Genomic DNA, 25,735 nt, shown 5'->3' on the forward strand with positions numbered 1-25,735 from the left:
GATCAACGAGATCAGACATGGTACCCTAGGATGAATGTAATCAAAACCTAGAAGGGAATAATACGATTTTTTTTTTTCCAAAAGAATGTTAGGATAAATAGGCAAACATTTACAATGAAGTGATTGTAGAGCAGCCTAAGGGGTGCGTGATCAGAACCATCACAGTTCACGGATCTCTTAACCGCATGGGTCGTCTTGGCACCAACCATGATGCAACTCTGGACAGCCTTCTCCACTGTTGACGGTTCCTGGCCGTTGTGGGGTCGTGGCAAAGTTGGCACCTGTCCATTCCTTAATGTTGTTGGCCCAGTTCTCTTTCGCTCTCCTCCTGCCCCTTTGGACTGTGCCCTGGAGAATTATCTTGGCCAGTACTGATGATTTTGTGACGTGACCATACCACTGAAGTTTCAGTCTGTGCACAGTTGCGACAGTTCTTTGTAGGGTCTAATGTGCCCTCTGATGGTGTTGCGCACCACTTTGTTTGTAACATGGGCTAATTAGCTGATGCCTAGAAGTTTCTTGTAGCATTGCATCTCTATGGCCTGGATTTTCTTTTCCAGTATTTCTGTGAGAGTCCCTGTCTCTCAAGTGTAGCGTAGGACGGAAGTAACCAGCGCACAGGCAAATCATATATTATATGCTTTCTATTCTTTTCTTGCAAACTTAAAACTTATACATTTGTGTATTTGTTCCTACTGGCAATGACATCAAAGTAAGAAATATTATGTAAGGTGTCAGGATTTATGAGCTGCAAGGGGTGGACACAAACACACTGTAGCACTGATACTGGTTCTTTCTGCGTCCAACCTAATGAATCATTAATGAGCATCGAGGGGGAACGGGGATGGATTTAAAAAGACTTCAGTCTGTGTGAGCGTGCTTCTGTACATGCATGCAAGCTGGCGTGTGCAAGTCTGTGTGCATGCCTGTAGCTCACTCTGAAATGAAAAACTGTCATCTGCAGGGTATGTATGTTTCTCTTGAGGAAATAAATAGTAGATTACTTTTTAATGATTATTCATAACAATGTAAACATTATGGATGTCCTGATCCGAAGCAGGAGATCGTATCAAGTACAATCCAAGCCTAGATAAATGGATCGGTATTGACTGTTTGGAAAAAAATCCGGTCCAATCTGCCCATCTTAACTGTTATGTACATCCTTCAAAAACTTTTTTTTTCTGTCCATTCATAATATAGATGTGATTCCAGCCAGATTTTAATTCCTTCTTTGTTAAACTGACAATTTGTTATGTGTTTAGAGCATCTTTCCGTCAGCACATGAGGGACAACTTTCTTTGGATGGCACATATTAAATACATTACATCCAACCTTTACTGTACGTTGACGAAAAAATATAGATTTATAAAGGATTGGTGTCTAGTCGATTGATTAACACACAACTGCAATATCACCATCAGTCTTGGATAGGAAAAAGTGGTATCTAGCTTTCCAAGGTAAAAACAATGCAAACAAGACATCGTAACAATAGTGAGAATAGTGCAATAACATTGAGCAGAAAGAAAATTCCAAAATAAGTCCATAAATATCCATTATGCTATACATAGGTAATTTTTTTGTTTTATGGGAAGCACACTGTTTGTATGTTCATGCACTTACACTCTCAAAGACATCTCACATCCAGGACAACATTTGAACACCAACTTCAGAAAAAATCGTACAATCCTCAAAAACTGAGACTGATTTTTTTCTTAAATTGTTCAGTTTAATTTCTCTGTAAGACATTATATCAATATATGTACTGCTCATAACAGCAGGTTATTTCTTTATTTTTAAAAATAAAAAAGGTAGTAGTATTTGTTTATTTCCATACAAATGTGCTCCATGGAAGCTATCTGCACTCAGGGTGCTGCTGTTTTTACTGAAGTGAAAGAGTTAAAGGGCTGGAGTGTCAAAGGAAGGAGAAGGGCTGCTCCTGCAGATGTCTGCGCTTTGCCTCGTGATGCTGTCGGCAACGTGACTTTGTTTACATCCATCATTGGCACATGCACAAACGGTCGGTATCTTCGGGTACGTGTGGAAAATGAGGCTGCCTTGCAGCATTTATTGACGCTGATTGTGACCTCTTGTTGGCACCTCGATGCTAAAAGCTGGGCTGCCTTTCGATATATTAAGGAAAGTGCATCATCACGGTGTGCTAGTAGCTGGAGGACAGGACTATTTTTGTGTACCCTGATTGATAGGTCAAGATCATATTTAATTACAGTGCCGATACATTCCCTACAATCTGTATTTTTTTCAGTGTTTTATTGATATTGAAGTTATCTAGTGTTTCTGCAGACCATGGCTTTTAACATTCAAATAGCCCTTCTCCACCGTAAAGTGTTGCTAACTAAAGCAGTGCGGACAAGTGTGTGTGTGTGTGTGCGTGTGTGTCAGTGAGCAAGAATTTGTGTTATACAAAATAACTACATTACAATTGGTTCTTTCCAGAGTGAGATGGTGACTCAGAGTAATGGTTGCATCTCAAAGGTGGTCATTATCATGTGAAAGGCTTACAGCTGCTCTTTGCCTGAAGACATTTATTCATGCTTTGTCTAATGAACTCGCAGATGGCAGACACAGTGTCCGACTAACTTTCATGCCACAAAACATAGTTGTTTTTTCAGACTTTTTTTGTTTTGTGAAAGGGTACTTAAGCCTTTTTTTCAGGGTTTTTTTCTCTCCATCAGATTGTGACAGTAATTTTAAAGTCGTCTCGACAAGACTGCCAGGCGCTTGTCACACTTTTTGTCATTTTTGTATACATAACTACGCCAAATCATTGCTCCTTTTCTCAAGATACTACCTCGGTTTGCTAGATGTAAAGCTACTAGTTGCCTTTCTATTATTAGCTGTTTCTTCTGCAATGTTTTCACTCACAAATTCCGTACACCACTTTTTTTAAATTCAGCGCCAAGAATCATGTAACACAACAATTTGAGTGCAAACTTTTGCTTGATTAATGAGATATTTGAAAAATATTGGCCCCCTAAAATGACATTTACTCAAATAGAATAATTTTCAGTTAGGATCGGAAAAAAATCAACATATATTTATTTCAGAAGTTGCCCATTTTGAAAATATTTTAGAAGAAAAACAACAACATACGAATGGTTAAAGTTGAAAGGTATAGGGGAGAAACAAATACACCTGAAACTTTTGCTGTAAGTAAAATAAACATGAGAAAATGTGAGTAATTAGTCAAACAGTGTGCGTCTTTGCCAACAAAAAAGCAAGTCTAGGAGAAACTCACTCGTATTACCAACAAAGACCCTGTAAAAAGCCATTTTACCATGTTTGGTGAACATGGAAAATAGTAAATTAAAAGTTAATGCATGTAATTGATGGGTTTGAACTTACCCTTGACTTTCAACAATGTAGGCTGTATTGAAATGAATTGTGTCAGATGTCAGGAATATCTGCTTCAGATTTTCCATTGACACTAAATCCTGTGTGAAAAGGTAAACACACACTTGACACAGAAGCTAAATTTGGAGCGCCCTTGTATGGTAACTTTTCAACTAGGGCTGAATGATTCAAGCCTTGGCTTAAAACCTTGCCAATTGGACTTGCCAATTCAATACAGAAACAGTTTTAGCTAAAAAGATTTCTTTTTTCTTACTTTTACATTTCCTTTACCACAATCTCCCGTTCAGGCAATATTAGTGTCACGGAAGGAGACATTAGCCAATTAAAAGTAAAAAATTCTACCAAAATGACCCAGATCCTAATAAACCAAGTGAATATTTGCATTAGTTCCAGTTGTCGTAACAGAAATAAGTCTTGTAAATCAAAGTGGGACATATCGGGTGCTGCAAGGAGATAAGTAGGCCATCTGTGAGTAACCTAGAAGCACAATTTTGATTGGATCTTTTTCATACTGAGGGTGTTTTTGCAAAAAATCCTCATCCCAAAAATGAAAAATAATCTGTTTGGAAAGCTTTCTTTAATCTCGTTTGCAGTCCGCATTGCTGCTTGCCAGAGTGCTCTGCTGTGTAGGAACGTCCCAGGCTACGGATGGGTTGCTTCGATAGCAACGGGATTGCCACTCCCCCTGCATTGAACGTGATGTGGTCATCCTTGACTCCCTTCTTTAGGGACAGGCTTCGGGACTTGGATGGCTTGACCTTTATTCTTGCCCAGGCTAAAAGCTTGTCGATCCTCTTCGGCAGTCATGTTGTAGATGTTGTCACATCCTCTATAAAGCCTTTCAGTGGTGGTAGTCTTTGGCCAGATGGTAGTTTCACTCCTCTGACCATCTTAGTTGCCCCAATGAGGATGATTTTGAAGGCTGATAAACAGATTGAACATCCTGTCGCTAGCCATCCTCTTGTGAATTCCTGTTGGGCACAGCACATCTGCAAGTCTGTAAAGTACTTGGCCACCACTCTTTTGATGCAGTTGGGTGTGTGGAAAAAGACCAAAGCTTATCACTTGGTACGCATGGACCTGTAAGCTTTGGCAAGGAAATGCCAACAAACATGCTGGTCACTTTTCACTCCTCGCTCTTTGAATGTGTTCTCTGATGATGGCTGAGTGCTCCACGCACCCTGGAAATCCTGGGACACCCGCCTTCTGACAGCTGGTGTCTATATAGTTGTTACTTGTGAGGAAGCTGGTCAGCCTCTTGGCTATGATGGAAAAGATCTCCCTTCCACATTTAATAGAGCGAAGCTCCTGAACTGGCTGATCGTGCTGGAATTCTGTTCCTTTGGAATAAAGACTGTAACAGCTCTCTGCCATTCTGACAGGATGTTCTTCTTCCATGCCACTTGCAGGAGTTTGCACATGGTTTTCTGGATCCCGGGGCAGTACTTGTACAGCCTGAATGTCTGCTGTTGGGGCCAGGGCTGAAGCTGCTCTTGACTGAAGGATGTTACCTTTTCCCACCCACACTTGCATTTCCTCAATGTCCTAGAATCTTTGTCCGGTTCGGTTTCAGTCGTTGCCGTTAAGTCTGTCTGTTTTGGCCCTTCTTTCACTCCACCTCTCGGAGGGCTGTCGGCTTGCTTTTCCTTTAGTTGACTTTGTAGTGCATTTGGCTGTTCTTTGCAGAACTAGTGGGTAGGGTGACTTGCCCTCCATCCCCGATGCAGACTTTCCTGCAGTCATCCAGTCTTTCCTGGTTGTTCTTCTAATATTAATTAATTATTGTTCAAAACAACTAATAATAGCCATTCCATCCTGTTTTTGTTGTTGTTAATTTTTTTATATGCAGCCATTTGGGTAAAACGTTTTAGACACTCCACCTGGTTTTGGACTTCACAAGAACTTCAACTGTATGGTCCTCTCCTCAACCTCATAAAAAAACGTCTTTCTTTTTTGTTTGCCAAATATCCTCTTGTGGTCAGGCGTCTTCCTCTTATTTATTTTTTTCTGCAACAAGTGTAAATGTGATTCTTTCATAAACAGTTTTTCCCTGTCCATTTCATGCTAGGTGTCATCGTAAACGTTCATTTTGTTATATGTCTCACAGAAATGTGATGTTTTTTGTTAAGAAATTGTGAATCCTTGACGGGGGTGTGACGAGATCACATGGTTATTGAGGCTTTGTGGTTGGGCTTGCTGCCGTCACCGCCTCCTCCCGAACCAGCATGGCAGGGGGCAGAGAGCGCACTGGCCGGGCCCAGAGGCCTTGGTCTGTCTATCGAGCAAACACGTTCCAGCTGTCCAGTGAGATGATCGGCTTGGCCCTAGCAGGTGAGGTAGAAAATATTTCATCTTTTTTGAGTGGTGAGGTAAAAAAGGGTTACGTGCAAAAAATACATTAAATCAAATATCTTGTCCCAACTTCCAATATGATTTAATCATAAGATCCAAAATCAAACACGATTAAATGCGAGTTTGCTAAATTCCAAGTTTCCTAATCTACTAATCTTTTAAAGATAGAGCCTCCCCTCAATTTCACTCCTTAGTCCAGCAGAGCGCATTCACAGCGAGGCCAAGAATCGCTGAACCCTTCCTAAAGTGTCCAGTAAGGTGGATAAGTAGGGTACAAAAGTCATTGTTCACCAAGTCAGGACGGGAGGCACCCTAGCCTCCCCGTAGTCACGCCTCCTAAGTATTAGTGACCAGCTAAAAGCAATTGTGGGAGAGAATGACCCAATTATATGTATTCATGTTTTATTGTATTATGGAATGTGAACTACTGAGGGCGCTGCAAGAAAATGAAAACCACAGAGGTGGTGGAGCTGTTGGTGCGGCCAAAAACAAGGAATAAGCGAGTGAAGTGCAGCATGCCTGTGGCTAATACGTTTCTAAATTTAATTTACAATTTATTATTGTCTGTTCCAATTTTACTATACTGAAATGAATAAAATTACAAAAAAATCAATGATTAAGGAACGATTGTCGTATATGTTACGTCACAACAAACGCAAGTAGTTAAGTGGTAAGCAAAAATTCATTCCTTATTCCAGAGGAATTGTTCCCTAGCCTTCACCAAAGAAGTGGAAGGGGTATACAAAGGATAAACAAGACAGTTTAGGTTGGTGAAAGAGGAAGTTATAGGATTGAGTCTTGGTGACTGCTTATTATCAGTTCCGTCAAAGTTTTAATAAACTGCTTTAACTTTAAAGCGCAACGTTTAAACCTTCTTCTTAAATCTTTTTTGAACAGCGCAACCTTCGATTGTATTGCACATATCAGGCAAAATGGCCAATTTTGGGTTCTAAATGTGTTGATATATGTCCATAATTACGAGTGTTAATGTAACACTTTTTTTACTTAATTGTTTTTGTAACCAACACTCTGGTGTGTGAATTGTTCTCTTGTTTGTGAAAAAAATTAAAGGGGGTGGGTGTAACACATTGAAGTGTAAAATAAAGACTTGTGGGTTTAGGCCCGTATAAACACTGTCTAGTATTAATTCACTGTTAATTTAGCGTTGTACTTATTGGTTCTAACGTGTGATCCCCTTCAATCCACATTTGGCCAGATATAACTTTTACAATGCCGTTTTTTAACCGTGTGGGCTCATTGACCATTATTGTTTTCCAGGAAATAGTCAAGACCCAGATGAACCAGTACTTGAGTTTAGTATTGGTGAGTTAAGAGAAAAAAAGTCTTTACAATATAGATTTTCTGGAATTAATTCCTTATTTTACCATTGGGCAGCTTGCACAGAACTCCTCATTCCTGGTTTGGATCGGAAACCCAACAGTTTTGTAGCAGTGAGCTGCACAACCCCGCCGCAGGCTTTCTGGACAAAGCATGCTCAGACCGAAATCGTCGAGGTGAAATGTGCCCACACGTTAGGCTACTAGCAAAAGCAAATTTTTCTAAGTACAGATGATTTATTGTCATCAGGGTACAAGGAACCCCATCTTCCTCAGCAGCATAGCTTTCTTCCAGGATTCCAACATCACTCATCAGACGCAGGTTAAACTGGCTGTCTACGATGTAAAGGACCGTTCACAGGGCATGGTGGGTGAAACACTTCTAAACGCAATACAGTGACGTGTCTTGAGTTTCGTGTCTGGTGAGGCATTGTTAGCTTTCCAAATAAATGAACTTACTGTAAAATTTGGATGAAAAGACGCGGCTTTTTTCCTGCGGCTTAAGTAACAAACAATGCAGCCAATTTGTGCATTTTTTTCAAAGCCTTAAAGGTTAGAGTGAGACACGTGCATTATGTGTTGACGAAGAAAAAAGTATGTAAAAAAAATGTAACTTTGTGCTTTGTGCATGAATAAAACTAGCATGGACACACCCTCATCATGGATAAAGTGTCAATCCACAGGGGAGCGCTGACTACCATATTGGCAGGGTTGGGTAGGGTTACTTTAACTGGATTACTTTCAATTACTTTTGGATTACTCCAATACCAAATATGCTAATAAAGGACACAAGAAACTAAATATTAATAAAATTATGACTCACAACAAGTGATAAGCTTTCTCTCCTGGCTTTGATCTCCGGCAAAACTAACATAAAATGCGACAAAAACAAAATGAAAATAAATCCATACAGCTTGCCAACATCATTTTTGTCGTTCCATGTATTCCGTTACTCCTCAAGCCTGCACAAAATTTAGTTATTTTATTCATATTTAGTTTCTTTTGTCTTTTATTAGCATATTTGGTATTGGAGTAATCCAAAAGTAATTGAAAGTAATCCAGTTAAAGTAACCCTACCCAACCCTGCATATTGAGAATACTTTGACGAGTCTGTTTATTTGTAAACGGAAATAATGTGGCAAAACGAATTATAAAAAGCAACGTCCAACAAAACATAAATGTTCAGGGCGGATTCCTATTCATCTGTGTCAAGTCACATTTATTTATATGAAATGAAATGATCTGCATTTATATAGCGCTTTTCAAGTCAATGACTTCCCAAAGTGCTTTACATTGTGCTTCACATTTCCCAATAGCGGCCGTGATCTGTGCAACCATGTAAGGCGCAAATCTGCTTATTGGGGATAATTGGGGGTTCAATGTCTTACCCAAGGACACTTCAACATGTAACACGGACAAGCCGGGATTCGAACTGGGATCCCTTAATCCTAAGACGATCGCTCTACCTCCTGAGCTACTGCCGCCCCTGAGACTGGGAGGTCGGTGGTTCGCGCCCCGGCCGAGTCATTCCTAAGACTTAAAAAGTGGTCGGCGGCGCCCTCTGTTGGCTGCGGCTGCATCGGCTCGCTACAACGGGTCAGGTGCAATCGACATTTCGTTCTGTGTACATTGTTACACAGAATGACAATACAAGGAAATTATTATTATTATTATTATTATTATATAGCCCTTAATCACAAAAATGTCTCAAAGGACTGCACAGGATTACAATTACACAATTACCTGATCTTAAACCAACATGCGGGCAAGGAACAACTCAAAACCTCAGCGTGAGGAAAAAGAGAAACCTTGAGAAGGGACCTCACAAGTAGTAATCCCCCTTTCAGGATGACCAGGGTGAATTAGATTTAGCATTACAGTACACAAACATAGTAAACACTAGATAACATGTTGAAAATTTGTCAGGAAACTGCATGACAGCAACGACGCCCCCATGCTGTGGGCATTCTTGTGTGTTTTGGAGTAAATATTATACACGGTTGGATTCTTTGGATTTTCGTTAATGTAACAAAGCCATTTTCGCGGACATTCAAAGACGTTGAAGACAGCCCTGGGGACGTAACTGTGAGTTACTTCAGCTTTATAGTTTTTGAGTATCTTGTTTCAGACTGATCGTTATGTTTCTCTGATGAGTACATTTCTAAATGGTCATCATATCTTGAATCTAAAGAGTTTAAACTTTCCAATAAAATGTGGCATGACATATTTCAGTGACTAGTGAGATTGTACAGACACGTATTCGTCCGGCGGACCATCGGAAGGGTGTCGTAACATTAAGGGGTTAAGGTACCATGTATTATTAAAACTCTGTAAATATAATGTTTCAATGTGGGCACATAAAATAGAATATAGAATAGAATATACCTTTATTATCATTGTTACAAAATGGGTTGAACACATTGTGACAACATGCGGCTTTTAATCAGGTGCGGCTTATGTATGTACAAAATGTTTTGGGTTTTTTTCCCATTAAAAATGTGCTGCGTGTGGCTTATAATCATGTGCGCTTTATAGTCACAATTTTACTGTACAACACAGCTTATTCATTTATTGATTGCACCATTTACCTATTTTTTTTTAAAAAATGCATTTTTCCAAATACAATGTGAAAACTCTGGCATAGGAAAAAATAAATCTTATCGTCTTACCTTTGCTTAAAAATTAAGTCCACGTGCCACTCCTTTCTGAATAAAAGCGTTGATAAATGATTCTTAACTCTTGTCTTGTTTCAAGTCCTGTTTGGAAAACTTAAATTTTGAGGTGTAATCCTCCATTTTTATGATAAAGACCAAGCAAGTTGACAAAAAAATCTAGGTGGTTTCGCTTGAATTGCTTTCAGCCCGCTAATCCTACTTCCTCTACTCAGGGTTCGTACGGATTCTTGAAACCCTCGAAAATGCTTACATTTAAAAGTTGGGTTTTCAAGGTTTGAAAATGGCTTGAATTTTGACTGATGTGCTCGTAAATGCCTGAAATTGTTGCCATGTTTCACAACAAGTGTCCTTAAAAATGAAGCCAAATTGTGAAGTTAAAACGGAATGGGCAGGGCACCTGTATGATGCGATAGGGGTAAACCAGTGAAAGCTGTCGGGCCCTCCTGTTGAACAAAAGATTGTGTTGTGTTACCCTGACCCAAGTGACATTGCAGATTTATTGTGTCCCGTTTCATTTGGAGGGACAAAAGCGTGACCAACTTGGGTGCAGAGGTGCTTAACTTGTTTGGGTGTTTGGGTTGGCCATGGTCCCCAAAAGATTTTTGTGTGTGTTTTTTGCTACCTTTTCCTTTTTTTATTTTCTTTGTTTTTGTGTATGTTTTTTGTCTTGCTGTCGATCACCCCTCTTAAGGAATATGATCAGGGTAGATAGATAGATGGATAGATAGAAAAGGGAAATAACTTTAACACTGAATAAATCTAACCAGTAAACATTTTTTAATTTTAGATTTCCTCAATAACATGTGAGGCACATCCCACCTGCCTCCACTGCAGTCATCTTTACATGCACATGAAACTTGTGCTTTTTATTCCCTTTTTAAGATGTACATGTTGGGTTCAGCACTTTTCCCTGTCAAGGAGTTGCTTCAGGACAAAGCCCACAAATTAGAAATGGAACTAAGGTAACAAATGCAAAACATTTTTCCACATTCAGAGGTAAAATGGCTACTGAACTCATCGGTGCATGGATGGATTTATTACCATAAACAGGTCTGCAGAGAACAAGCGGGTAGGAAATATCACTGTAGCCGCTTGGCAGATGGAGGAGAAAACAGATCAGAGGCTTGTGGTCAGCCGACTTCCAGACAATCTCAATGGGCGGGTAGGAAGACCTATTTCAGAAGCACTACTGTTTTCCTTAAAATCAGTTTCCACTCAAACTTTTAACTCATTGTTATCTGTAGACGGTGCTGCCGGTTGACGAGAGTCTCACTGAGGCTATGGGACTCCGAATTAAGTATGCCTCGCTAAGCAGAGACACCCTTCTGCGCGCAGGTATAATGAAATCCCTAAGCATGTGCAACTGTTTTATTTATTATTTTGTATTTCACACCCGGGTACACTCCCCACACATGCGCGCTATGATTCAAAGATTTAAGACCGTGGCAGTGCAACAAAGGAGCCTTTTGGCTGCAGCCATCTCCATACGACAAAAAGTTCAGTTGTAAAACTGAACAAACAAATTAAAGAAATGAACCTTTTTTAGAAAAATCGCCCTTTTTTTGGCAGATCATTTTGCCTATTTTAAATTGTATTATTGCTTTCAAAATGTAAATCTATGTAGTATATGGTAGGCATTTACATAGTGCTTTGCAAATCACTGAAGACCTACCAAAGCACTTTACAATGTGCTTAAACTTACCCAATCACACACACACACACACACACACACGTACCACAGATAGCGGCCATTCAAGGGACCTACCTGCTTATCAGGGGCATTAGGAGGTTCAGTGTCCTTCACAAATACACCTCGACATCAGATACTTCGTCAATACACGAGGTATATGAATTTATACTCTTGTATGAATGTACATACTTGCCGGATTCTAGATGTTAGTGTTATATTCCATTTTTATCATGGTTCAAAAATCCCTTAACCGCTAGGGCAGTCAAGGCACGACTTCCCGTGGTGTTCTGGGCAAGTACAGCCTGGCGACGCCCATCCCTCTCCAGGCCGTTTTTAGATTGTTTTGTTTTTTTTGGGTAGGGGTTTGCTCTCACCCATTTGAAACAGCACTGGTTTCCACGGTTACCAGTAACAGGAAAAGCCTCCTTATCTGACTATACGCACATCAAACACACAAAAACCAATGCTACACAAACTTTCTCCATATTCACAGAACCATTGAGTACATTAAACATATACAATTAACACAAACATTCTTTATACTTCTCAGAATACCTCAGCAGTAGCTTAACATTAGCTTAGCGTTAACATCAGGTCATTGTTAGCTTAGCAGCTGTGTACCCTTGCAAAGAGTAAACTTACTAAACCAACACAAATCATCCCCACACAAAGTTTTCCAACCTTACAAAAACAATGGTCTGCACAGAAAATCTCAACGTTAGTTAAACGTTAGCGTTGCGATCGTGTAGCACTAGCTTAGCACAGCAATCACGTAGCGCTAGCTAAGCTCAACATTAGCTTAGTGTTACCCACTATTAGGTACATTAAACAAATTAAACAAACACGAATTAACACGGCAAAAACGTTCTCCATAGAGATGAATATATTATGTAAGGATACACAAAAAGATACACGGTGGACATAGCGCGAGCTTTTTTTTTTTTTAATGTAAAAACACTTTTGTCTCCCTAAAATTAACTTGAGAGTGTTTCTTACATAAATGCAATGATACATTCATTATTTGTGTATTTTAAAATAATTTAGAATATAGTACAATTGACAAAATATTGTATTTATTATTTTATTTATTTAACATATTTTAAAAAAAATTATAATAATTATGTCATTTTAAAAATGAGCAAAGATTATCTGACAGTGGAAATAGATAGCGATGAAGTATATTTTTTTCTTATTTTATGAAAGGGTATTACAAATAATAATAATTAAAAAGAAATATATGTGTATGTGTGTGTGTGTGTGTGTGCGCGCGCACGTGTTGTACATTTAAAATAAGCAGTTTTTACTCATTATAGATTTTTTAGAAAAATCTTTCCTAAAATGGGCAAAACTACTTAAATGTTAAAATGAATGGTTTTTCTGATTCCATTACCTTCAGCTTCTACCTTCTTCATCTTCTATTTCTATTTATTCTTCCCATCATGCTGTTCTCCATCTGTCTCGACTTTATGCAACAGTGATTAAATATATGCCACGTCACAAATCCTGTTAACAAGTGTATTGATTCTTATAAGTGTCAGAGATCTGTTTACTCAAAAAATACAATGTTCTAAGATTAACACTCTAAAATAAATAATTTATTTAATTTCCCTTTAGTATTTGGCGGCACAATATCCAGAATGTATCGCTTCCCGACAACTGATGCCAAACACCAGCGGGTGCTGGAGCAAATGGCTGAGAGCGTTCTTTCCCTGAACATCCCTAAACAGTTTGTCAAATTGTTGCTGGAGGAAGACACCAACAGGTACGAAGACACACGCCAAGATGCTTGAAGGCTTCTTTATGTTTTAAATGCAAAATATTGTCCCTGGCAGGGTTGGTGAGTTAGAAGAGCTGGGAGAGTTGTCGCCCTGCTGGGAGAACCTACGACGACAGATCGTCTCACATTACCAAACAGTCATAATGTCGTACCGACAAACACTGTCCGACCTCAGCAACTACAGAGGTTCAAATTATGTTAGCATTTGAATCTAGCATGCAAACCTGAAGTCTTAACAAAAGAGATCTTAGTATTGAAGACAATCGACCCTCATGTATTTATCAGCCTTGAGTGAATTTGACTACTGAAATGTTATGGTTTTTTGCTTTGCAGCATCCCTATAAAAATTCTAAGCAGCATTTTTTCGGGTAGTTTTTACCTAATAAGGTATTTGACCATTGGGGTATGGAAGGGACTCCAAATTCAAAAGCAGTAATAATGTAGTTTAATAATACAAGTGTTGGCATTAATTCAGGAAGATAAGTACTTTAACTGCACATTCTGTGTTTGGAAGAAGGCTATTCATTTTTAAATATAAGGTCATAATTTCTTAAATATAAATTCAAAATGATACTTACACCCTTCCACCAAAATTGTGCCCCATATATACTGCAGTTATTATGGATCATTATTCTTTTATCTGATGCTACTGTATTTTAGGATTTATTTCTGTAGTATTTTTTTTTAATTCGTATGTAAATTTTCATGTATTTAAAATCTGGGCAGCACAGCAGCGCAGTGGTTAGCGCATGTGCGGCACAGTTCCCTGTGACCCTACTGAGGATAAGCAACTTCTCCCCAAATAGTGCATTTCTTTCTTGTTTGAAATGGATGTCTAATGATCATTAAATGAAAACTGTTGTTCATAAATATTTCATTTTTTCCTCATGTTTTAAATTCAAACTTGCTTAGGAGTACTACACTACAGAGGAAACTCCAAAGCTTGCAAAATCTGGACAGATTACATCCTACACTAATAATATTTATAGTGATAATGTTAATAACAGTTTGTTCTTATTTTTTTTAATTTAAATTTATTCCTGTTTTTTTTTAAAAAACATGTCCTAGGAATTTTTTTTATGAAATAGATTGGGAATTCTGGGATTACGGCCAATGGAAATGCTTTTTATTACTTCTCCTTATTAGGCCCCTCATTCAAAGCCAGCAGCCGGAAAGCGGACAAGAAAATGGAGTTCATGCCCACCAACTTGCACATTCAACGCATGAGGGTGCAGGATGATTTGTGCTTTGGTAATACTTTGCTATATTTGCTACCTTTGCTGTGTACACACGTAAAGTACTCTCTTTTGTCCCCATTTTTACTATTAGAGCAGCACACTTATGACATCATCACTGTGGGAGCACCGGCTGCACACTGCCAGGGGTTTAAAACAGGCGGCCTAAGGAAACTCACACAAAAATTTGAGGAAGCAAAGAAACAGTAAGTTCACAGACTTTTTGAAAAAAGAAAGAAAAAGAAACGCTAAAATCATGGTGATAATTTCCAATCAAACTATGATTTGGCTGGGGTCCCTTTTACTTTGTGAATGATTTTATTATTTCTGCATTTTTTTTACCCTCTAGCTTCTTTTTAATTGTTTTGTTTTTGTGACTTTTGTGGTCAGCGCATATGAGGAGGTTTGGTGAGTTGATGCTCTGTTTTGCCTTTTCCTATTTTCTTGTGTTTGTGCTACAATTAAAAAACACCACTTACGTCATCTTTTCACTTTCACACACGTCAGCAAATCAACACGAGCGATTCCCTCATTTTATTCTTTTGAACGTTGATTGTTGGATGCTGCCATTTTTTCAGATTAACCTGAACTGTACTCTGACACCCTGGACAGGTTTTTCATATTCACACATGAATTAATTAATGTTGTATGTTTTTGAATGTGGGGGTAGAAGTGTTTCAAAAGTTTGTAAATACTGTACTTGTGTTTTACCTGTTGTTTTGTTTGGATTATTGTGCATGCCATCCTACAGTGTGTGCCTAGAAAACAAAAATGGCAATATTATGAGTAAGATAATGTTTATTTCATATAGAGTGTCTGAACCTCCTCCTTCAAGTAAAACTTGCAAGGATGCCAAGGCCTGTTTGACATTGTGACCTTAAATTTAGAACAGAATTGTCTTTATTGTCATTGATAACAACATAGTGAACTATTTTACAAGGAGATAAGGTGTAGTACTCCAGGACAAATATATAGGAGGAGAAAGAAAAAAGATAATTAAAAAAAAAGAAAGTTAGGATAAATGTGCGTCTATTTAAATGGTGGTTCTTGTAGACTGGCCTAAGTGCATCAGAAGCGATGCAATGAAAAAGTAGTGTAAAGACATTTAGCAGCATCATCATTCCAAAATAAGTCTTTTTCACAATCGTGTCCACATGTTTTAAGTGGTGATGGCTCTGGGTAAGAAACTGTCACGTCACTGAATCTATTAGTTCTTGTTTTAAGGGACCTGTAGAGTCTGCAAGAGGCAAGTAGGTCAAAAATTTAATTATTAGCCCTTGTGGCAAAAAGTGGACTGCAAGAGTTTCTAAAGTCGTAATTTGGACCCTTTAATAGTCTGAAAACAAACGTTTGCTCCCTGCAGCAGTGCCATCTCCAGCTCGCAGTCTATCGTCTTCATTCCTCAGGACGTGGTTCGAGCCAAAGAAATCATCGCCCACATCAACACACTAAAAACACAAGTCAACTATTACGCCGAGAGGCTTTCTCGAGCCGCCAAGGACCGGTCCGCTAGCGGGTTGGAAAGAACACTTTCCACACTGTCCGATAAGGTCAATGTTGGCCACTTCATATTTTTCAGCACCTGATTTTGTAAAGCTCACTTGAGATATTTCACTACTCAGACTCGACAGCTGGTGACAGTGTGCGACTGTAAACTGCTAGCATCAGCTATTCAGGCCCTAAATGCGGCGCGGCCCGAATACATCGCCTCCAAATTGTCTCCCTCGGCCGAGTCAGAACAAGTAGTTCTCCGCAATGACCAAGACTCTCTACTTGCCAAGTGGAGTGGGTCTAGCAGTCGTTCGTCGCTGCATGTAGACTGGCATGAAGAGGAGTGGGTATGTCAAATCACACTACAAATATGCACATTGCCTCCCCAAGACCGTCATATACCTCCACAGATCCACAAAACATGTTTTACTATTTTGTTAATATTTGTATTAAACATTTGATTATTTTGTCACTTGGTCCACGAATTAGACTACCTAAAAAGTTTTAGTTTCCTCCATTCCAAACAAAAACATAAGTTGAAATTTACCATTGGAGAAAGAATAAATGAAGGATAATTGTGTTGGGTGGCCGATAACATGTAAGTCATTAACAAAGAATGTTTGTAATGACTATACTTCAGAATTTTTGAAAAACATAAAAAGTTGGTGTAGTTAGGTTCTGACAGTAAAATGGTTGATTTTGGTTTAAAACAAAGACTAAAACGAAAAATACAAATTTTTACTGTAGCTTATAAAACCTTTAATTTTGAGGATTTAGAAAATTTGTATAGCAAAACATACCCGAATGATTTATTTTTTTTAATTAAAAAAATAGCATTTCATTATGCATTACTTGTTTATCAATAAATTATTTGCAGTGCCTCAATAACTCATAACCAATGAATCTAAGATTTTTCTCCTCAAAAGCTGTGCAAAGGCCAACAGCAAAACTATCCAACCATTCATTATCTGCAACACCTATCTTCGCTATCCTCGGACAGCAGGCAGGGGAGACCCTGAACCGTTTGCCAGCCAGTCACAGGGCACACGGAGACAGACGACTCACTCACTCATTCACACCTAGGGACAATTTGGACCGGCCAATTAACCTGACATGCATGTTTTTGGAAATGTGGGAGTGTCCGGAGGAAACCCATGCAAGCACGGGGAGAAGATGCAAACTCCGCACAGGAACGCCGGTAATTGGATTTGTACCCATAACCTCAGAACAGTGCCACGGATGCGCTTACCACTCAGCTGCTTTGCCGCCGCTCAGCAAAACTTTGAATAATTTTCGTTCGGAACTAATACGATACGAAGACTTTTTTGGGAAGCTTGCTATGCAAGTACTCAAAAATAGTAGTACAAAAATGATTGCCATTTATATTATCTTCTTTATTTACTTTTCAAAAGCTTTGATGACATTTAGGCTGTTCTGCGTTCATACAGCTGCAGATTTTGAACTCATTTTTTGAAATTTAAGGATCAGTTTGAAGGTATAATTTAACTCAAATGCGTTGAAAGATTGTAAGAGAAATTCTACCTCACCATTTTCTCTGTGGACATAAAGATTAGCACGCCTATCAACCTCCCTCTGTGCTGTCAGGAAAAAGTCTGGCTGAATGTGGACAAGTCTCTAGAGTGCATCATCCAGCGAGTAGACAAGCTGCTCCAGAAAGAAAAGAAGCCAAATGACGTGGTGCAAGACAGAGTTCACTGGGACCTGCAGGGCGCTTGTGCTAAGAAGGGTAACACAAGCTTGAAACACATCAAGTGGGGACAACATGTGTAACACTGACTGATAAATTGAGTGTAACATTTTATAAATTCACGGTTTAATCGCTATGCACAAGTAAGCAATCCATTTCTGTTGCGTCAGTCTACCTGTGGACATTTTTAATAATGTTCTTTGTGAGCTGTTTTTTAAAAAATATTATTCCCATCACCTCATTAGACTTTTTTCTGTCTCAGAAACAAACCTTAATGTCAATTTAATTTTCATGATTTGGCAGCTAGCTTGAGTTATGATCTGCCACTGTTTGACAAAAAACAAATCAACTGTGGAAAGCACTTTTAAATAAAAGATTTAAGACTGCCTTTACTGCTGTTAACATAAAATGCCAAAAGGCCTCAATAGTTCCGTTAAGTATGATATGACATTAATCATTTCAATCAATTTTCCAAGCAATTTGCTGCAAGGACTGCCCCCACAAAACAGCTCGAAATGTAATGCAATAGCTTTTAATAACATTTGGAACTGAATTCAGGTTTTACCTAAAATATATACTCTTTAAGTGATGACCCATTATTTTTCAATTGTTTTGGGTCATTAACTTGAGCCTTTTTGGCTTTGCAAAGGTAACGGGAAAAGGCAAGCTTTCTGGATCAACCCGGGATCGTCGTTCCAGGACTGTTTGTCACCATCGTCATTATCCTCACCTCTTCCTCCCTCTTCATCATCTGCCTCATCATCAGCATTCTCATCGTCATTCTCTTGCCCCTCCTCTTTGTCTTCCTTCTCATCAGTATGCCCTCCAAACCCTGAACAAATAAACTGTAGGTTTATAATATGTATACCTGTTTGCATTGTGTATATGCAGCTTGAATATTTAATCTGGTAATCATTACCAATCAGTATTGGTAAATTTTAGGAGTTTTTCTCAACCAGTTTGCTGCAAAATTGTCCAATTTCATTTCATTTTTTGATGTCAAATTGATACTTGTTTCGCATTAGTGGATGATAGCAGATTGCTACTTGTTTTAAAATTTGAGAAGAGTGATATCTTATGAAGGACAATGTCAATTTTGAATTTCTTACTAGGGCCATTAAACAAGGTAAAATACATATTTTTGGGATTAAATAAACTGCAAAAACAAATATACAAAAACAGACAATTTTCAATAAAACTAAGTTTAAAAAGATCAAACAAATATTTAGATACTGTAATTATATAAATTAACAGAAGTTTTTGGAACAAGGAAACACATCTCTATGTTTCTTCGTTTTACTGGACATAATGACATAATTCTAAGGAATCCAGTCAATTCTGTTGATTATGTTAATTTACTGATCATACGGGAAATAATTGTGTATGTATGTATGTATATGTATAATGTAATTTAATATTATTTAAGTATATATAACCGCGAGCCTAGTCGGGGTAAGCGGTGCAGATGATGGATGGATAATTATAACAGTTTCCCACTCTTTGGCGTGAGAAAATATACTTTGCCTATACAATGTTAATAATATGGACTGAGTGGCTAGAATCGCAAACGTTTACATTTTTCGCATCAGATACGAAGTGCGCTCCAAGTGGTCGCGTGGCCTTAAGCAGTCGGTTAGTTAGCTTATGCCTTGAGCCAGCTCAGTTCAAGCCTCAAAAGTGATGCAAAAAAATTCACTTTGTTGTGGCTAGTATGTGGAAAAAAATAGGTAGACGCTCAATGGATACAAGTACACAGCAACACTTTCTACATAAAAAAAATGTACTTAAATATACTAAAAAGAAAACTAATAGTAAATAAATAAGATTAAAACTATTGGTTGAAAATAAAAAACACTATTCATATTCAATATTTAATGTTGTTAATGATAATATTTTTCTCATTTTTTTTGTAATTCTTAGCTTGTTTTTCCAGTTATATAATGTATTGAATGAGAAAAACTATCCCCCTTTTATTCCCTTCAGTGTAAGCTCAAACATCACTTTTTAACAAAATGAAAAATGCCTGATATTTTAATATATTTTATACATTTTAGCTTACAGTACAATAAGAAAAAAATGTGTTAGTTTTTTTTAACTATACAAACTTCTTAAGAATAGAGTTAAACCAAAAAACATTATAAAATATATAAAAATATATTCATTTTTATTTGTCTTGTCAACTTTGGCTAATTTATAGCCTGGATCATTTAAACATGAAAACCTGGAACTTGAGCTAAGCATTTATTTCTGGAAGTTTATTTTTTCAATGGAAACATTTGCCTTGGCTAATAAAGGTTTATATAAAAATGATCTAGAACAATCCTGGTGTGTATAGGAGTACAGTAAAGTGCTTTTTACACCAAAACAGTAGCACGCTGTTTGGGAATACCAAAGTAAAGAAGGCTGTCCTTGTAATGAGAAGTTTTTGATTCACATTAATTTTTGTGTTTCTGTTGTGACCTACAGCACCTGTCAGTCATCCATATTGTACCTCATCAAATCTTTTAGATGGGAGCACCAATGTTGAGGAGGCGTACCCGGGTATGAAGTCCCACTCTCACTACTTGATCTGCATTCACTTAATAGCTTTAGTCACTGAAGTGTATCTGAATTGCAGGTGAGTGGAGTGAGGCGCTCTATCCTCTCCTCACCACTCTGACGGACTGCGTCGCCATGATGTGCGACCAGGCCAAAAAGTCGATGGTTTTTCTATTGATGCAGGACATCGCCCCGACCATCGGGATGGATGTGTCTCTGCAGTACCGCCGCGATGTCGTGTTCTGCCAAGCGGTCAGTTGATTGTTTGCATGAGTGTTACAAGTGCTTAAAAAGCCAATGTTTATTTGGTTGAATATTGCAGCTTACTGCTCTCGTCTGTGGCTTTATCATCAAACTAAGAAATTGTCTACGTGATAATGGATACCTTCGGCAGCTGTACACCATCGGCTTGTTGGCTGAGTTTGAGTCGCTACTGAGCACCTACGGTAAAATCTTAAATGTCTTTTTTGTGGTCTAAGCTTTGTCCTTTTTTCCTCAACTTTGGGGTTTCAGAAAGACTGACCATCCCAATGTTATAATTGTGTCTTTCAAGGATGTAAATAACACTGCTAAGCCACGCGTATCTGCGAGCATCGCCAACAGCAAGCAACATTTTACTCTTCAATGAATGAATGGCTTTGTTGTCAGTATACAAAAGTATAACAACATTCAATATATTGAAGATATATGATAAATATGTGCATGTTCGCAGTGGCAACTGTTGTGAAAGAGAAGTTATTGGTGAAAAATGGCGCTATGCGAATGGCAACGGGTATCTAACATGTTGAAATGTGATATTTTGGCCCTTAGTTAGCAAGGAGCACAGGAGATAAGGGGGTCATGCTCTTTTACAAAACTTATGTGCTCTTAATTCCCAAAAATGGCATTGACTTCTTCAAACAATTCAGACACCATTCTTGGCAATGTATTGTTCAATATTTGACAAAAATACATCTGCCTTTAGATGTAGATGTTTTTTTTTTTTTTTAAGGAGAAGAAACGGGCCGCAAAGACAGACAAGATATCCAACAAGCCATCATATTTTCATGTTTTCAAATAAAATCTTCCGCCTTACTCAATGGTCCTAATTATGTGTTTTAAAAACGTTTGTTTTTATTATATGATATGCCGGATACTATTCATACAGTTAGGCATGCACAACAGTTTTTTTTTTAACTTTAAGATTCACAAATCCATCAGAGTTATCAGTTTTTGTCATAAAATTGATCAACCAGAAATGTTGAAACACATTTAAGTTCTCTATCTTTATTATCAGAGCTTGGAACCGATTGGCTTCGGCAAAAGCTCAAAAAAGAGACAAGCTATGTTTTAAACCTCTTGTTCACTCCAATATATGGGAGCTGGAGGTTCTTTGTTGATTATCCGAGAATGATGACAAAGTGGACGCTATGTCCATTGCAACTATCAGCAACAGTGAACATGCCGGTGTCCCGATTTTGCACGCGTCAGCACACTGTCTTCTTTTAGCGTGCGTTTCTTCTTACATAAATCGACTTTTCCTGTATATAAGTGATGAGTCTGCAGAAAACACATGATCCCAAACGCATCTCGCTAATGGTCGCTTGTGCGCAAAGGGGCTAGGTTAATTGTTGGAATGTGTATTTTAGGAGAGGAGGTATCAATGTTGGAGGACATGAGCGTCGGCATCACAGATCTGCGAAATGTTACCTTTAAGGTTGGTCGACCATTTGAGTTTGCACTCTGTAAATTCTGTAGATTTTTGTGCTCCCAGTGTCCAAAAAATCTGATGTGCATTTGCAGAATGTTGCCATCATTCAGCAGCTCGCGGCAATTTTTGCTTCTAAAAAATAGTATTGAACATTGCACAAGTGCACATTTTTTAACGTGCAAGAATTCAAATGACCTATTTACAATATTTTAAGTTTTTTTCTCTCATAAACGATATCAATTTTTCAAATTCTCACGGTAAAGACGATTATGGTTTCTGTTAAACAAAAAAAAAACTTAAATCAATGAATGACAATTTCTTCTGATTGAATAATCAGTCACAATAATTACAAAAAAAACCCCACAGAATATTTATTGTTAAAAAGCACTGTGAATGCCCATACTTGTTTTTGTATTTAAACTCCACTCATGGACTAAAAGCAATTAACAAATACAAAATTAAGAATATTTTTCCTAAAACTCAAAAATTGTCGGGCACCCTTTCAAATCGCCAAAACCTTTCACTGTACTTACAATTCCCTAATCTTTTACTTTTGCTTCCCTCAAAGATTATACTCACATTATTTTTATCAAAAATATTTTTCATATGAGAAGTAATTCTAAATTGAGTCCAATTTAGAGAGCTCATCCTACAGGCATGGTTGGGAGGGTTTCCGGTACTTTAAGAATGTCATCCGACACAGTTACTAATTACCTGTTGAAGAATGTAAACGGTGACGTAATCCAAATATTGAAGTAATTTAACTAGATTACTTTTGATTACTTTTGGATTACTTAAATATTAATAATGCTAATAAAAGACTAAATAAACAAAATATAAATAAAATTACTAGATTTGGTTTAAGATAAATGAACAATGTAGCTTTTCATAAAAAGGATTTGGAGAAAACCTAGGTCAAGTAGTTGGTTTTAGTCCGACAAAAAGGTACTATAATAATAACCTCATAGTGTAGTTTTTGATCAAAAAAATAAAATAACAAGATATGCTCTGTTGTAGTTTACATTAAGAGCACATTAATAACCCAATATTGTTATAAAGACACCAAGTGTTCACTTTCTAAATTTCTAATTAACTCTGGGATGTATTGTGTGCTAACATCCTGACAATACTCAGATTAACTAAGCTAAGTAAAACGTTCTCACAATATAGTAATACAATGATCTTATAGTGATTTTGAACACCAATAAACTGCAAAATGCAAAAAGAAGACGAGCAATCATTTTTACTAAATGTCCCTGAATCCATCACTAGCACGAAACTCTGCTGCCCTCACAATGCAGCCCAAAATTATTGCTATATTGAAGGGGAATTAAAATACAGTCTGAAAACGTGCTTTTACATGCAACATGTTGTGTAAAACATGCAGTGGTATATGAGTTGGTCTTCTGTCGAAAATTACTACGATGTGCACCTGCGTCTGTGTCTCTCTCGTCTCAGTGATTGAAATGTTTATATTCGTCTGACGGCTCATTACGTATTTGTGAATATAGTTATGAATTAGATAGTAATCCTGCAGAGTTGTCCTTAATTTAATTACGTATACCTGCACTTGAATTATGCCTTTTTTCGGTAACTGATAAATTCCAATAACATTTTTTGTTATTCTTATTGCGTAATGCAGTTACATGTTTTCCACTACTCCTCAACCCTGCCTACAGGATGCTTAAGAAGTATGCGTAAGAATGACAAGTACTAACATTTGATGTCAACTTGTAGGTCACACAAGCCACGGGAACCTCCGCCTCCGATATGTTGCCTATCATTACTGGCAACCGTGACGGTTTCAACGTGCGCATTCCCTTGCCGGCAAGCATGTTTGACGCTTTGCCCAGAGAAATCCAGAGCGGCATGCTGCTGAGGGTCCAGCCGGTGCACTTCAATGTTGGCATAAACGAGCAGCAGACCATGGCAGAGAAGTAAGAAAGGCAAAAGAGGAGGATTGTTTCAACTGACAAACCTTTGCTATAAAAAGCAACAAATCGTGTTTTTTATAGGAGCAGGAGCTAATAACTGCATTTTCCCCACTATAAGGCGCACTCCCAAAAAATAGTTTTTTTGTCATACGTTTTTCATAAATAAGGTGCAAATAAATAACTCGCAATTTCACCCCCTGGCCCTCTTCAACCTCTTTGATTGTCTGCAAAAATGGCTTTGTTACATCAAGGACAATCCATAGAATCAAACTGCACATGATGTGTTTGGAAGGCCTTTCGTTTTTAAATAAAAGGTAGTAATTTCCTTTTTTAAACATAAATTCACAATGATACCTACAATTGTGCCCCATATATACTGTAGACATTATGGATCATTGTTTTTTTTCTAATTCTACAGTTTTTTTCTGCGGTAATATTTTTTGTTATAATTTTATTATTTGATACATGGTAAATCATTTATCTAATCTTAATCTGGTTTTCTTTTTGTCTCCTTTACTCTATAAATAAAATAATAATATTGTAGAAGTGTTTTTTTTAAATTCTAACATGAATTAGTTGGCAAGATAGGACAAAAAGAATACGTTAAAATTTGCGTTTTCTCACCCCAATAGGGCAAACTTTTTTAGTGAAAGAGGTTAGATAATTTTGCAAATTTTAAAATGTTGTCTATGTGTTTTAGGTTTTTCAGATACGAATAACATTGTTTGCTATTTTACATATTTTACCATGAAGTAGTTGACAAGATAGTACAGAAAGTATAAGAATACCGTAACTTTAGATCATAAGGTGCACCCAGTACATTTTTAAAGAAAAAAAAACATTTGGTACATACATAAGCCACACTTGATTATAAGCCTCACGCGCCTTCATTAAAACATGAGATATTAAAGCGCTTTGGGAAGTCATTGACTTGAAAAGCGCTATATAAATGCAGATTATTTCATTTCATTTCATATTTACCAAGAAAGAGGGTACACAGAAAGAGTTTTAATAATATACAGTACACTAACACCTTAACCGCTGGATTTTTGAGAAACAAATACATGTCGCAAGTCACTTAAATATGTCATGCCACATACAATTGGAAAGTTTAAACTCTTGGGATTCAAGATATGATCACCATTTCAAAATACTGAATGCTCATCAGAGAAACCTCACGATCAGTCTGAAACAAGATACCTGAAAACTTTAAAACCGAGGTAACTCACCATTCCGTACCCTTGGACATCTTCAACTTCTTGAATGTCCGTGAAAATAGCTGTGTTACATCAAAGAAAATCCAAAGAATTCAACTGTGTAAAATATTTCCTCAAAAACACACAAGAATGCCAATAATAAAAATATCTGCTTAGTCGGACGTTGCTTCTTGTAATCCGTTCCTTTCACCACATTATTTCTGGTTACAAATAAACAGACTCGTAAATTTTTCCCCTAATGGTAGCAAGCGCTTCTCTTTCGATTGACACCTTTTCCATGATGAGGATTTGATCATGCTAGTTTTATTCATGCACGAAGCGCAAAGTTACATTAAACTTGCGTCTTCCTAGACACATATGTTCCATGTGTCTCACTTTTATCTTTACGGCTCGGACGTCTCTGGTGGCCGTTTGAAAAAAATGCATAAATTAGCCGCATCATTGCATAAGCCGCTGGGTTGAAAGCTTAGGAAAAGGGTTGCGGCTCATAACACAAATTTTTACCGTACATTATTTTGTGCATTCTGATAGGTTAAACAGTCCCTCCACTTTTCATGTGTGTGTCAATAATGTTTCGGTCTAATATGTATACGTACGTAAGAGTTTGTATAGTTTTTTTTTTTTTACTTTCTGTTTGCTTCAATCCCTTACATTTGTTCCACTGGTAGTCTAGTGGTCAAGCTTCTGCGCTCTCACCATCAAATCCCGTTGCATACAAT

The 25,735-nt window shown here is 37.7% G+C and overlaps 1 protein-coding gene across 16 annotated transcripts in view; it reads left to right on the plus strand.

Annotated features, from left to right (window-relative positions):
* Nucleotides 1-25,735, plus strand: part of LOC148370233 (inositol polyphosphate-4-phosphatase type I A-like) — a 46,592-nt gene that overhangs the window by 2,315 nt on the left and 18,542 nt on the right. For 5 of the 16 annotated variants that reach the window (XM_088332649.1, XM_088332648.1, XM_088332654.1 and 2 more), the window contains exons 2-20: nucleotides 5,502-5,703; nucleotides 7,003-7,047; nucleotides 7,120-7,238; nucleotides 7,312-7,428; nucleotides 10,619-10,698; nucleotides 10,787-10,898; nucleotides 10,981-11,071; nucleotides 13,041-13,188; nucleotides 13,259-13,389; nucleotides 14,350-14,644; nucleotides 15,805-15,988; nucleotides 16,061-16,276; nucleotides 17,535-17,676; nucleotides 18,287-18,484; nucleotides 20,104-20,178; nucleotides 20,255-20,427; nucleotides 20,498-20,621; nucleotides 21,804-21,871; nucleotides 23,603-23,802. In XM_088332649.1, the coding sequence (XP_088188775.1) occupies nucleotides 5,598-5,703; nucleotides 7,003-7,047; nucleotides 7,120-7,238; nucleotides 7,312-7,428; nucleotides 10,619-10,698; nucleotides 10,787-10,898; nucleotides 10,981-11,071; nucleotides 13,041-13,188; nucleotides 13,259-13,389; nucleotides 14,350-14,644; nucleotides 15,805-15,988; nucleotides 16,061-16,276; nucleotides 17,535-17,676; nucleotides 18,287-18,484; nucleotides 20,104-20,178; nucleotides 20,255-20,427; nucleotides 20,498-20,621; nucleotides 21,804-21,871; nucleotides 23,603-23,802 (2,624 nt within the window). In that variant the 5' untranslated portion in view covers nucleotides 5,502-5,597. Of the gene's footprint in view, nucleotides 1-1,904; nucleotides 2,032-5,501; nucleotides 5,704-7,002; nucleotides 7,048-7,119; nucleotides 7,239-7,311; nucleotides 7,429-10,618; nucleotides 10,699-10,786; nucleotides 10,899-10,980; nucleotides 11,072-13,040; nucleotides 13,189-13,258; nucleotides 13,390-14,349; nucleotides 14,645-14,828; nucleotides 14,847-15,801; nucleotides 15,989-16,060; nucleotides 16,277-17,534; nucleotides 17,677-18,286; nucleotides 18,485-20,103; nucleotides 20,179-20,254; nucleotides 20,428-20,497; nucleotides 20,622-21,803; nucleotides 21,872-23,602; nucleotides 23,803-25,735 lie in introns of those variants that run through there. The other 11 variants (XM_088332656.1, XM_088332652.1, XM_088332659.1 and 8 more) reach the window with 9 other exon arrangements.

This window comes from Urocampus carinirostris, chromosome 3, assembly GCF_059441175.1.
Source record: "Urocampus carinirostris isolate Australia breed hairy pipefish chromosome 3, RoL_Ucar_1.0, whole genome shotgun sequence".
Lineage (NCBI taxonomy): Eukaryota > Metazoa > Chordata > Actinopteri > Syngnathiformes > Syngnathidae > Urocampus > Urocampus carinirostris.